This window comes from Gaeumannomyces tritici (assembly GCF_000145635.1).
Source record: "Gaeumannomyces tritici R3-111a-1 unplaced genomic scaffold supercont2.4, whole genome shotgun sequence".
Classification (NCBI taxonomy): Eukaryota; Fungi; Ascomycota; class Sordariomycetes; order Magnaporthales; family Magnaporthaceae; genus Gaeumannomyces; species Gaeumannomyces tritici.
The window spans coordinates 824,876-837,848 of record NW_008804548.1 but is presented as its reverse complement, the minus strand read 5'-3'; the positions used below and the strand labels follow the sequence as shown (position 1 = coordinate 837,848).

The 12,973-nt window shown below is 58.2% G+C and overlaps 6 protein-coding genes and 1 non-coding gene across 7 annotated transcripts; 4 read left to right on the top strand and 3 right to left on the bottom strand.

Moving 5' to 3' along the window:
- Positions 1-59: 59 nt before the first annotated feature.
- Positions 60-812, bottom strand: GGTG_07702 (hypothetical protein; the record flags this gene model as incomplete). Its single annotated transcript, XM_009225527.1, has 1 exon — positions 60-812. The coding sequence occupies exon 1, from the start codon at positions 330-332 to the stop codon at positions 60-62; it is 273 nt and encodes a 90-aa protein (XP_009223791.1). The 5' UTR covers positions 333-812.
- Positions 813-1,126: 314 nt separating this feature from the next.
- GGTG_07701 (hypothetical protein) lies at positions 1,127-1,464 on the top strand (the record flags this gene model as incomplete). The annotated part of the gene is made up of 2 exons (XM_009225526.1): positions 1,127-1,346; positions 1,436-1,464. 2 exons carry the CDS (start codon positions 1,127-1,129, stop codon positions 1,462-1,464), a joined length of 249 nt encoding a protein of 82 aa, XP_009223790.1.
- A 3,474-nt stretch (positions 1,465-4,938) lies between these two features.
- GGTG_07700 (2-dehydropantoate 2-reductase) lies at positions 4,939-6,739 on the top strand. Its single transcript, XM_009225525.1, has 3 exons — positions 4,939-5,343; positions 5,411-5,477; positions 5,554-6,739. Exons 1-3 carry the CDS (start codon positions 5,327-5,329, stop codon positions 6,646-6,648), a joined length of 1,179 nt encoding a protein of 392 aa, XP_009223789.1. The 5' UTR covers positions 4,939-5,326; the 3' UTR covers positions 6,649-6,739.
- Positions 6,740-7,593: 854 nt separating this feature from the next.
- Positions 7,594-8,089, bottom strand: GGTG_07699 (hypothetical protein; the record flags this gene model as incomplete). The annotated part of the gene is made up of 2 exons (XM_009225524.1): positions 7,594-7,725; positions 7,775-8,089. The coding sequence occupies 2 exons, from the start codon at positions 8,087-8,089 to the stop codon at positions 7,594-7,596; spliced, it is 447 nt and encodes a 148-aa protein (XP_009223788.1).
- A 1,598-nt stretch (positions 8,090-9,687) lies between these two features.
- Positions 9,688-11,181, bottom strand: GGTG_07698 (hypothetical protein; the record flags this gene model as incomplete). The annotated part of the gene is made up of 6 exons (XM_009225523.1): positions 9,688-9,819; positions 9,993-10,110; positions 10,585-10,681; positions 10,739-10,923; positions 11,000-11,089; positions 11,168-11,181. 6 exons carry the CDS (start codon positions 11,179-11,181, stop codon positions 9,688-9,690), a joined length of 636 nt encoding a protein of 211 aa, XP_009223787.1.
- A 235-nt stretch (positions 11,182-11,416) lies between these two features.
- GGTG_07697 (hypothetical protein) lies at positions 11,417-12,537 on the top strand (the record flags this gene model as incomplete). The annotated part of the gene is made up of 2 exons (XM_009225522.1): positions 11,417-11,834; positions 11,903-12,537. 2 exons carry the CDS (start codon positions 11,417-11,419, stop codon positions 12,535-12,537), a joined length of 1,053 nt encoding a protein of 350 aa, XP_009223786.1.
- A 322-nt stretch (positions 12,538-12,859) lies between these two features.
- GGTG_20278 lies at positions 12,860-12,973 on the top strand (the record flags this gene model as incomplete). Its single annotated transcript, XR_653010.1, has 1 exon — positions 12,860-12,973. It is a non-coding gene; the product is annotated as a 5S ribosomal RNA (ribosomal RNA).

Here is a 12,973-nt window from a genome sequence, read left to right as displayed (position 1 = left end):
ACTGTCCCCCCCCCCCCCCCCCCCCCTCCTATCACCCGACAGCCCCCAGCTGCTCGAACCTACTGGAGTGGTGCGACACTAGCAGCTCCTCCGGGTGTGACCAGGCGAGACGGGGCCCGAGAACCCATCCCCCAATCCGATCCGTTGCCCCGCGCCAGCTCGGGCGGAACAAAACGCCCAGCCTCCTCGTCGCTGTCGCCCGTCCGCCTCCCACCATTGGGCTGCGTGAGAGGAAACCGAAAACTGATCGCCGACAGATCCCGGCGGCTGCCGCCTGTCCATGTCTCTTCCTTTCTTCCTTTCTCACCCCCACCGACGACGAGGCGGGGCATGTTTGGCTGATGACTGTGTGATCCATTGTTTCAATATCCCGCCATTGCCTGCCGACGCGCCAAGTACCTATTTACTCCCTGTGCCCCTTGAAGTGCACCTATCCCGAATTCCCAGATGCCCCAAAATTCGTCAATATTGCCAGTGGCGATCACCCGCCTTAGTGGACGGGTTCGTGATGCGGCTTGGCCCTGCTAGGCAGCGCACCTCCGCCCGTTGCAGCGTCGGACCTTAGCCGCCATCACAGCCGCGGGCAGCCGAAGATGTGAAGCCGGGCTCGGCAGGCCTTGCCTACTGCGACCTGCGCCCCCCCGCGCCGGCTGCCATCGATGGCTGCAGCTGCCCAAGGTACTAGCTACTATAACCTGCTCGTGCCAGATTATTGGGCGTGGAGGAGGTGGTATCGACTTTCTGCAAGCCCTTCCCCAGAGGTTGGTGCTGTGCGTTGGCGGCCTGTCGCTCCTTCTCCAGGCGCTCCAATTGCGGACAGCGACCCCTCCAAAACCAGCACACCATCCATTCCGCCTGCATCGCCTGCCACGGCGCACAAAGTATTCACACCCCTCCCCAGGCCGTGGCAGACCCTTGCCGATCCAGCAAGACCCATAGGGTATACGATCTGTTCTCTGGGGCACGACAGGCTGTAGTGCGGCACTGGCGGGTAGGCTGATGCACATCCCGCCACAAAGGACGGTGGTATGCCTCACCCTGTGTGCGCCGATTGAGCCTGAAATCAATCCCTACCCAAGTAAGCCCTGCAGCTGCAAATGCAGAAGCAATACCGACCCGGGAACCAATGCCCGATGTCCCTGGCTTGGTCTATGCTAGCTCAGCTAAAACCTGCACATCGTCCTTCAACATTGATCTCCCCAGAACAACCCCCAAGGTCCCGGAAAGACCCGGTAGCAGCATCCGGCTCGGCCAATTCGAGATGGCGGCCTACACCCCTCTCAAAGTCTGGGTTCTGTCGACACCGGCCGTACTCGGATACCAAGGCGGCCAAACCCGGCTGGATTGTGCGGCCGCGTTACGATTTTACCTCCACTCGTGCCAAGCCGTGCACGAGGTTCCTGTTACTCCTTGTTGACACATCGAAGCTGCACAGCCAAGCCCACGCGCGTTACCTCGACCTAAGCACGGCGGCAGGTGGCCGACCGACAGGAGTCGTTACTTACCGAGCTACAGGTCCCTCGTCAAGTTCTCTATCATACAGATCCGCACGTCATCCTTCACACTTTGTCATAGCTTATATTCTTGCCATGTCTTGGAGGGAACAGCAGTCAGTCCCTTGCCCAGGCGGCAACAGGCCGACGAACCGCAGGGCAGCGTACTATCTGGTTGCAGCGGCAGTAGCATTGTCCTTTTGGATTGGGCACCGGGCTGCCCATGCGGCCCAAACGCTGTGAATCTCGCTGTCGCTGAATTTGATTGCTTACTTTTATACACATCATATACCTGCCCAAAGACTAATAATGCCGTGCCAGGTGCCTGCTTTCTCGTTCCGCCGAGTGGCAAAGTTTTGCCCAACGCAACCTTTACTAATATATTGACACCCACACATTCCCATCTCGTAGCCGTCAAGGACGGCATTGGCTCAGCCATTCATTCCCCATCGTGGGCACTGATGGCACTTGTGATGCGTCACATACGTGGCTGGTGGCTGCTTCCTCACTGTTGCTGATGGCAGACGCTTTGGAGGTCCCTGATTCACCAAACCTTCTGAAAAAAAAAACAAGGACGGAAAAAGGCGGGACATCAGCTCACTTCATGTTGTCTTACCCTTGCCAAGGTCTATGGCTTTCGCCAAGCATTCTAGAAGACCCGATCTCCCGGTCCATCTCGTTTAGCCGGCCTGGGGCTCTTCAGCCGCAGTCGGGCCTGCCTTTCGAAAGGGACTAACAGGACTTGCCGCCGCTGCGTCAAACCAAAAGGGGTACCCGCTCGTCGGCGAGGATGCTGCTAGGTCAGCGCTACGTTGTGTCTTTGGGTTTTGCAGAATTTTCCTTCCATGCGGCCGCCAAAAGGGGAAGGCAGCTAGAGTGGCTGACGGCTGGATGGCTATCATACCGCACTCTGCGGGCTAGGTTGCCCAAATTTGGACAAGACATTTGGTTGGTATTGTTCTCGTTGCACAAAAACCACGTCTTGACGGCACATCAGCTTCTATGCCCAAGAAGGATACGGTAAAGTCGAGGCAACGGGTCATTACTGATAACTTCTCGTCATCAGCCCGTCTCCTCCAGGGTGTGCTATTGCGTCTGGCTCAGGGTCGTGGCGGGGGATCATCCCACGCCACCAGCCGATATGGGCAAGGCTCCGATTCTATTACCTCTTTATTTCCGCGCAGGGGTCGAATTCTGCCCCTGCCCAGCCCGCTAGCAAGCATTTTCGCATTTTGGTGTGGTGATGCACAGCAGCGTGTGTGCATGCCATGCCTATGGGCTAGCAGCTGCCTGTCTGCCTGCCGACCGCCGCACTTCCCATCCCGCGCGCATCCCAGCCACCACCACCACCCTTGCAGGTGTCCCCCCACGCTGAGCATATCGTCATGGGAATCTGGACGGTATACCATCACACTATCAGCGAAAAAAGGGTTGCACCTCACCGTCCACAGACCGCGCATCCCTGCGGGGCGGGGAGCGTTCCTGTTGTGGGGGATCCTCGCTGGCGCGCTTCGATTCGATTTTAGGGGGTATACGTGACGGGGAGGACGCAAGGACGGGGTTTTGATTTCTGTGTCGCTTGGGGGCGGCAAGGCGCCCGTGTGTGACAAGATCATATTTGCCCACCTCTCTTTGCTTTTTTCAGTCTCTCTCTCTCTCTTCTGTCGCCCTGTTGAACGCTCAGGTTCACCAATGCAAGCATCATTTCCCTCTGGCTCACGATCATCGGTGGCACGACATACAGTCGTGGGGGTGGGGAGCTTCGCCGCCCTTCATTTCATCCCTTTCCCATATCCGCCCACGACCCGCATCCGACGACCCGCGCGTAGGCGTGATGGCCGCTGCAGACTCGAGCGGTGGCCTTTGGGGGTGACTTGCTTGTGAGGCCCAATATGTTCAAGTGGACGCGCGGCAGGGGCTGCTGATGTGCTCGAGTTTACGGAGAACCAAGAAAGCAGAAGTGCCCCCGTTCTCATCTGCGAGGAAGGCTGATACGGGTGTGGGTGTAGGTGTGTGCGCTCGAGCTTTGGCTCTGTGTCACCAAGATGTGTTCTTTAGCTCGCTGTTTTTGTGTCCACCCACCCATCCCTGGATGGCCACTACCACTACAGGCCTCGGCTTGCCCTCCTTTGATCACCGATGTGATTGCCCTGGTCATGGCAAACCACGGAGAAAGAGCGCCAGCGCGCATCTCCCAGCGTGTTGCGTACCTAAAATAGAACCAAGACTGCGAACTTGCTTTTTTTTTCTTTCTCCTCTTGCTTAGCTCTCTGCTCTACCCACCTGACAGTGCCCCTCTCCGCCACCGAGCCCGACTGTCGCCATGCCCGGAGATGCGCGCTATGCTCACTTCTGAGCTGGGGAATGGGTATCACCTTTGGAAGAGGCGCCGGACCTATGACCGTCCTCCAACCTCATTCCTGGGGACGCTAGGCCCCCGCATGGCAGGTGGCGGCCCGGAAACGAAACGGAGATTGTGATCTGACAATGTGAGGGTGGGTGGATGGACGCCAGACAGCCTATACACACAAGCGGGCGCAGGTGGACGACCAGTTTCCGAACCGTCTAGGCCAAAGCCATTGATGATGGCGACGACGAGGCCTGCGGCCAAGTGGTCCATGTGATCCGTAAAGGCCACCACCTACCGCCACGAGCTGAACCTCGACGCACTCCCAGCCTGTGAATGGATAATGGGCTTCCGTGGGGTGTCAGCTTCAGAGCCCTAGGATAGCGGAGAGGCTGCCGAGACGAAACGAGTCTCCCACCCTCTTGTTTTTTTTAGTGGCGTTAGGAGGAAGCCGGTTAGAAGTAGAAGGCGGGAGGAGAAGGAGCGGATTATCATGGATGTGGGGGATAAGTGGGTGTCTCCAGTCTACTTCTCTATCATCACCGGTCGTAATCTAGCCTGCTGCCCCCGCTTGAAGGTTCCTCATCGCGCTTCTAGCGGAAGATAGGCAATGGGATGGAGGTGTCGGAAATCCATGGCATTGTCAATGCTCCTCCACACCCGTCCCAATCACCACTTTTCAGTCGAGGTGTATATTCGGCTCGACTTATACCCTCCTTTGCAAGAGGACACGGCGGTCTCTAGTAAGTCCCAGCTAACGAGTCCGTCCCATCGCACAGGCGAGCGATCGCCAAGATTGGGGCCGAGATTCACCACTTGTTCGGTTTACCTAAAAGGGTGACAGATGCTACAACCACTGGTATTCCTGTTCGGACGAGCCACGGCTGAGCAAGATACCCTGTCCATGCTCGAGCAAATTATAGCCAGTAGTGCCGGCATCATGGCTGCTGCAAAGGGAGGTGCCTCGCGGGAAATACACCAGTTGAGATCGACGTTGGTTGATAGCCGCCTGACTCCACAGTGCAGTGCTCCACTGTTTGGGTCGGGTGGGTCCCAACCGAGAGCGCGGTTCGTGCTGTCGCGAACAGCCGAGGTGTTGTCAATCCATGGATGTCATGTCATGCTGTTTGGTCAGGAAGCTCCGTCAATCTCGACCACGCCCTTTGACGTTGCCCATTGCCAAAGTCAAAAGTCCAATCATCGCCAAAACGGCGCAAGCCATCCGAGGAGACAGCAAAGTTGAAGCAACGCAGGCCGTTGACACGTCATCCTATCCCACCTGCACGCAAGCCCCCATCGACGCGTCCGGACACGCCGTAGTGGAGGGTCGCCTGCAGGACAGACTAGGCCGAGCCCTTCTCCGCGGCAGACCTCATCTCGCGCTGGAGACATCCGACCAGAGAGCCTGGAACGCTCCGGCCGCCACGGGTGCTTCGGCGAGCGCCTACGTCCGTAATCCTGCTGCTGTCAGCCGCTTGAAACTGCAATGTCGGACCCGTCCAGGTAGGTCATGTCATGTTGCCGAGGCTGGACCACTGTTGGGGTCGCCATTGGCTGACTGGCTCCCTAGGCCGGTAAATATCGTCTTTGTGGGCGCTGGCGCCGTGGGCTGCTTCTACGCCTCGAGGCTGCATCACGTATGTGTGTTCCTGCTCCCGTTAGATCCCAGACTCTGTCAATCGTAGCTCACAATCACCGCCGCACCTCCCGAAGCCGGACCACAACGTCAATGTCTCACTTACCGCACGGTCCAATTATGCCGTGCTGGCCCGCTCGGGCGTGAAGATGCTCACGCACTCGTTTGGCGACTACACCTTTGTGCCTGCCGCCGTCTATCCCTCCGTCACGGCGGCCTCGACCAAGTCGCCGTCCCCCGCAGCATCTACGGCGTCACCGCCGCCTGCCGAGGGCTGGGACTATGTCATCGTGACGACCAAGGCGCTGCCGGATCGCGTGGACGACGCCGCCACCATCGCGCCGCTCGTGACCGAGGGTAAGACCTGCATTGTGCTGATCCAGAATGGTGTCGGCGTCGAAGATCCGTATCGCGTCCGCTTCCCGTCCAACCCCATCATCAGCGCCGTGACCGTCGTCAGCGCAGCCCTGGTGGACCCGGGCACGGTGCGCCAGCACCGGTGGACGAGGCTCTACCTGGGCCCCTACGTCAACTCGGCCGCCTCGTCGTCGTCCTCCTCCTCCTCGGGCGGCGGGGAGCCCGCGGCGGCGGCCAAGCTCGACGCCGCGTCGCTCGAGTCGCGCGGGTCGGCCTGCGTGCGCGAGCTGGCCGACTGGTGGACGCGGCTGGGCCGGATCCGGGACGTCGAGTCCTTCGCGGGCGACGAGACGGGCCTGCAGGTGGTGCGGTGGCACAAGCTCGTCATCAACGCCGCCTTCAACCCCTCGGCCGTGCTGAGCGGCGGGCGCGGCAACGCCGACAGCGCCCTCGACCCGGAGCTGCGCCGCCACCTGCGCGGCGTCATGGACGAGATCTTCGCCGCCGCCCCGGCCGTGCTCGGCCGCCCCTTCCCGCCCGAGCTCGCGACGCCCGACAAGATCCTGACCAGCAACGAGCGCAACAAGGGCTCCAAGCCCAGCATGCTGCTCGACTGGGAGGCCGGCCGGCCGCTCGAGCTCGAGGTCATCGTCGGGAACCCCGTGCGCATCGCCCGCGCCAAGGGTATCGAGATGCCGCGGCTGCAGAGCGTCTACGCGCTGCTGCGGAGCATGCAGGAGCTTAGGGACCAGGAGCGGGAGCGGGAAGCGCAAAAGAAGAAGGTGAACGGCGGCCTGTGGGCGGGCAAACTGTAAGAAGCGCCCCAGAGTGAATCTAGCTAGATATGTATATAAGGAATTGTGTTGGCATGTTTATCGCCTGCTAAAGAATTTATTTATTTACCTGCTTCTTTTTATATTTATATTTCCGGTTGGTATATGTGCGGTCGGCACGTTTCGAACTACATTCCCCGGTTTAAACACGCCGTTTTGCATACAACACGAAGCGTACTTTTCAAAGCATAACAAACCGGCAAACTAAAAAGCAAAAAAATAAAAAGCTTGCTGCCGCTTCGGGGCGACAGCTACGAAACTCCCACTTGTGATGTTTTCTTCGATCCCATACCGGGGATCGAACCATCAACCCAAGCGGCTATTGCAGCGGAGTACAGGTAGGGTCCCGGTGTTGACTCGACCCATCCTCATAACCGCTACACCAACTTGGCGTCTCCGGTTCGATGTCTACCATGACCTGGGCCACGGGCTATAAGCCTTGGGCCCCAGGGAAGGCAGGTGCGAAGGAGTCGGGTGCTGCCACAGTCGGCGCGTAGAAAACGCCGCGCTGCCACCTGTGAAAGTATCCACACAGAAAAGCACCAAGCAGTTTTAAATATCTGGTCACAGCAAAGTGACAGCAAACTGAGACAGGGCACGGGTATGGCTGGCTTTAGTTGAAATAACAAATCAAATTTCTGCTGTTTCTCGGAGCAGCTCCCAGGCACGTACGCCATCCAAAGAGAATGCAACCAAACCTGTTTCACCAAACGCTATGCTAAAATAAATCCCAGAAAACGCTAAAAAGAACGCCATGCTACCAGCCCATCCAAAACAGAAAGCAAACCCGTAACGCTGTACAACCTGGAAAGGATTCCGAAAACAGCTAGCCGGGCACCCATAAGATCACGAGGGAAGCGGAGGGGGAGAAGAGGAGGGAGAAGAGAAGAAGGCGGCAGAAGGGAAAAAAAAGAAGATACAACCAGCTCAGGCCAAGATGGCGGCCACGACGGCGCGCCGCACGACCTGCGCCTGCCTCTCGTCGAGGTACCCGGCCGCGGCAGCCTCGAGCATGTCGGCGATCTCGGCGTCAGAGGGGGCATCGGAGCGCTTCTGCGGCTGCTGTTGGTTGGTGAACATGTCAACCCAGGGAGGCTGTGTTGATGACGTTGGTGATCGTGTCGACCTTGCCAGGCCCGCCGGGCTGCTGGTTGTTGTTGGGCTTGCCGGGTCTGCCCCGATTCGGCTCGCGCCTCTCGACCTCGGCGTCGACGGAGCGCTTAGCCGGCGGCGGCTGCTGCTGCTGGTTGACGAGCTGCGCCCAAGGCAGGGTCGTGTCGAGAACGATGGTGATCTTATCCAGCCTGCCCGGCCCGCCGGGGGGCCGGTTTCCGCCATTATTCTTCCTGGGGTTCCGCTGCTCGATGGCCGCGTCGCCGTCGGACCGGCCCGCCACCTTGGGGAAAGGCCTGATATTGGGCATGCCCACCGGCCACGGTCCCCTGAAGCCCGGCCTCAGGATGTGGGGATAGGGGTGCGCGGGCTGTTTGGGGTCCCACTGTTCGATGGTGGTGCCTTCGCCCGCTGCTCGATGGCCGCGCCCGCATCGAGCCCTGCGATGGAGGACCCGGCCGGGTACGCCAGGGTAGGCAGAGCGACAGAGATGAGGAAAGCCGCGAAAGTCCCGTACTTCGTTGTGTCGGCTGTGTCTGCGTGTTGGGTTTCAGTGGTTGCGGGAGTGTTATTGTTTGGAGGGTTGGATGTGGTATCAAGAGTGTTTTGATGGTGGAGAGGATGGCGTTGTTTGTGGACGATGGAGATGGATATCAGAAAGTCGATTTCGCGGTCGGTTCGCCCTCCACTTATACCACCATCGCTGAGTACCTGACAGTAAGCCCTGAGATGTGCCGCCATCACCATGATGTTAGTCGTGGCACTCGAGTGCTGTGCTCGTCCAGGCAGAAGCTAAAGATGCTGCGACGACCGCGCCGAGCTGCACGCCTGGTCCATGCAGTACGACCTAGCACTAGCACCGGCGCCGCACGCCGCCATGAATCCGCAGCACACAAATCCTTCCCACGCTAAGTAAGGCAACACCACACATCACTCAAAGCTCGGAAAGATCCAAGGACTCACTTCAGGTCACAAAATTCTTGACGCCAGACCCGTGCACAGGGTATGTACCTGCAGTCTTTAGCAATGCGAGAAAGACCGCCAAGATCTCGGATCGCCGCCAATCCTAACTATTCTCTATTTTACTCGCCCGCGTATCACCAGGCGCGTCCGATGCCACATCCAGAGCTTTGTCATCCTACGCGCTGAGGGAGACCGAATATGGCAAATACATGAGGGTACGCGTTTTGTGTCAGCTAATGGCAAAGTCGGGTTTTACCCGTCTGCACCGGGGCGAACTTCGATTCCGGATAGCAGACTACTCAAGCTTGTCCGGGCCAATTATGGGAAGGAAGATCCGGGCTAACAAGGTTCCGAGGGCGAGTAGGCCGTTGGGTGGAGAAACCAGCCGGCTTGGAATGAACAGCATGAATAAAAAAGAAAAGCGATCTAGAAATGATATTGCTACAAACCTCGGTGCAGTAAAAAGGACATGATGAGGATTTCGTGACCGAGAATAAAACTCATCCAAACGTATCTAGCAGAGACGCTTGGAGGGACGACAGGGTTTGAAGCCACCGTTTTAGCATATTTGTTAATAAAAAAACAAAGCGTGGAGTAGGCTAAGTAGTAACCAGCCAAAATGATTGAGGCTGATGATGCTGCAAGGTACCCATACCGATACAAGGAAGGAACGTAACTGGAGATTAAAACGAAGTAAATCACAGTCTCAAGTTTAATTAAAACGGAAATGCTACGAGAAAGCGAAAGGATGCGTCTTAACTCTCTGATGTAAGGATTTTGCTACCCCAGGGAAGACAAGCCGTACAAGAAGGAGGAGGTATGTTTCGACAAAGCCGATAAGAAATTGAAAGCCAAGGTAGACCTGCGAAGGGCGATTGGAATCTAGGCGAGACTGGGAGGCAGAAAGTGCTGTCAGGTAGGTTACGGTGGAAAATCACGCAGGGTTCACCACCATTTGCCAATGTAGGCCGATATGGGCGGAGGGTCGTTTTCCGATCCACAGGGCAGGGAAATAAAGCCAGTGATGAGGATGGCGAGGCCGGTGAGAAGTTGCAGATTACTAATGTCTACGATGCACTATAATACGAGTTGCACAACCACTCATCAGGTAGCCGCAGTATGTAGGATGGCGATGCGCAGAGGTAGATGAAACCTCACCTTGACAAAGCCCTCCCCGGCAGCATGCCATGGAGCCTTGTTGCGTCTGACCCAGCCGAGAAACAAGGAGTCGACCAGGTTCGGTCGCAAACATTCTGCAGCATCTTCCTCTCCTTGCAGCCCAGGCTGGTCGTGGCAAGGTTGGGCGCCGCCTCACTGCTGGCATTGGCGGCGAAGGGATCCGTAGTCAGGTCGAATGCGACGAGATGGCTGGCGATCAAGAGAGCCACGGCCAGTTAGGCCGTTCCAAGAAACGCGATAAGCACCTGGAAGTGAATTTGCATCCAGGTTAGCTACCGCAGAAAGAGGAAAGCTTGAAGAAAACGAAAGAAGTGAGGGTGCGCCCACCCCCTTGCCAGATATGTCGCTGTAGGGCTGTGGTAATATGCTGCAGGAGGGGTTTGCCTCTAGTCCGCCGCAGCACTCCGACGGGGCCATTTTTCGGTGAGATATACAAAGCAGGGCAAAGGGTTGCCAGTTGACAAGGAAGGAAGTGATGTTGGCGACGAACACCGATATGGGCGGGCAGCGTTTTAAGGTCGCGAAGATGGGCGACATCAGCGGAAGTTGGACATAATTGAGCAACATTGGGGCGGGTCGACATAAGGAGGAAACGGATCAATTTGTAAAAAGCCCTGCAGGTCCACGCGCGCATGTCTGACGTCTTCCTGAATTGTTGAGGACGCAAACGCTGGTATAAAATCCTCTGAGACGTGAGCATAGTGCACGATCACCAGGAGCATGGCCCTGAAGAAGCCCCCGCCATCTCGTAACCCCAGCCCTGTGGCGGTCAGGACCGCTGTGGTAGCCTGCGCTTATTGGCGTGGGCATTCCTGACGTGCAGGCGCGGTGGCGGGTGCTGCCGCCAATGGTATGAGGAGGAACCGCATACCTTGCCGATCGGGATACGCAGCACGCCTCAAGCCGCTGTCAAAGCCCCCTTCCGCAGCGGCTGCCTTGTCGGCGACGTCAGCCGGATGCTGATCCGGACACCAGGAGTGGGCAGGGTGTCCCTGCGGCGCTCTGGCGGATTGTTGGCTGTTACGGTTGCGCATACGGCCGTCGATGCTCCGACGCGCCGGCGTCCAGCGCGGCGTACGGGCCGAACCCCGGATAGAGGCTGCCTCCCGAGACAATTTCTTCGGACTGATTACTATACTGAACCTTGCTGCCGGTGTTGAGTTTGGATCTGCGGCTCGGCAGATGGTGATTAGTGAACAGCTCTGCGGGGAGGAATGACAAATGTGCACGCCATTTATAATCGCACGGCAGCTCGAACATCGTAAAACGGAGCGGAACCTTCTGAGGCTCTTTCACAGGATGCTGTACAGAGGAGCTATCGGGCAGTTGGCATCACGCCATTGTACTCGGATATGAAGCGTACTTGTCGTTGTAACAGTCGTGTATATAACACCTGCCAGCCGGCGTCTTTGCCATTGTTCGTTCGGTTTCTCTGCTTCTTCCCCATGCACTCACCACCCTTCTAAGGTATCCAAAAACATCAAATCTCACCAGTATGAAGACAATCCTCGTCGTCGGCGCCACTGGAGCCCAGGGCGCCAGCATTGTCCAGCACCTCGCCGGGACGAACCAGTACAGCGTCCTCGCCCTGACGCGCAGCGCGTCCTCGCCCCAGGCGGCCGGGCTGGCGGCGGTCCCGAACGTGGAGCTGGTCGTCGGTAACGTGGCCAGCGGGTACGACGAAGACGCGTTCGCGTCGGCGGCGGCACGGTCCGACTTTGTGCTGGTCAACACGGACGGGTTTGCCTTGGGCGAGAAAGCCGAGGTGTTTTGGGGGATCCGCCTCTTCGAGCTCGCATCCCGGGCCGGCGTCAAGCACTTTATCTACAGCGGGCTCGACAACGTCGGCAGGGAGTCCAACTATGACGCCCGCTTCGACGTCGGGCACTATGCTGGCAAGGCGAGGGTGCAAGGTTGGTGTCTGGCCTCTCTCTCTCTCTCTGACACGTACGCACTGCTACTAACACTTCGAGGGAGCAAGACTGGATCCACGCGCAACAGGATTCCAAGATGCGCTGGACCATTATCCGCTCCGGCCCGTACCTTGACCAGCTCAGTTCCATCAACCGCCCCGTCGCCGGCAAAGACGGCGTCATGGTCTTCCACTTCCCACTCGGCGACGGCGCCGTGCCCTTCATCAACCTGGACGACTTTGGCAAGTACGTGCACTGGGCGCTCGCGCACCCGGAAGAGTCGAACCGCCTCGACTTCGGCATCGCGACGGAGCACGTGGGCGGTCGCGACGTCGCAGCCGCCTTCACGGCCGCCACCGGCAGGCCGGCCCGATACGTCGACCTGCCCGTCGAGGACTGGCACCGCGAGGTGTGGAGCTACCTGCCGCGGGGGCGGGACACCAAGGTCGGGTTCGGCAGCACGGCGGACGGGGGCGCGCTGCGGCAGACGTACGGGGAGAATTTCACGAACTGGTGGAACCTGTACCGGGCCAGCGGCGGCAACGTGGGCCTAATCAGGCGGGACTACGAGTTCCTGGACCGCATCGTGCCGGACAGGGCCAAGAGCGTGGTCGAGTGGATGCGGTTGACGGGGTATACGGGGGAAAGGAAGGAGGTACTTAAGATGATGTCTGACCAGCTGAGAAGCCCGAGGGCAGAGTAGGGGCGCGGCACTCTCTGGAGGCTTTACTAGAGAATATTGCGAGCTTGTAGGAGAAAGACGTTGGCGTGAGGAAAGGTGTGGAGGGTAATTTGAGCACCAAAAGGGGTTAAATTGCTTTGAGAAACGCTAAACTGCGCATTAGCGGCACTGTCGCCGCCACCCTCTGCGGCGCCTTCTCTTGGTTGTGTCTAAATTAGGCACAAGGGGTACAACAATGGCGTTACGTTGTATCTGATGGAAAGGAGAGAACATGGGTGCGACCATCCAGTGAGATCTTACTAGCAGATCTGTTAGGCGAGCTGTCGCGACGATACTGGCACATACGACCATACCCACTGGAATATACGGGATCCCGTCCGCTCTCCCCTAGTCAAACCAGTGAGGGCCGAACTAGTACTCAGGTGGGTGACCACTGGGGAATCCTCGGTGTTGTATG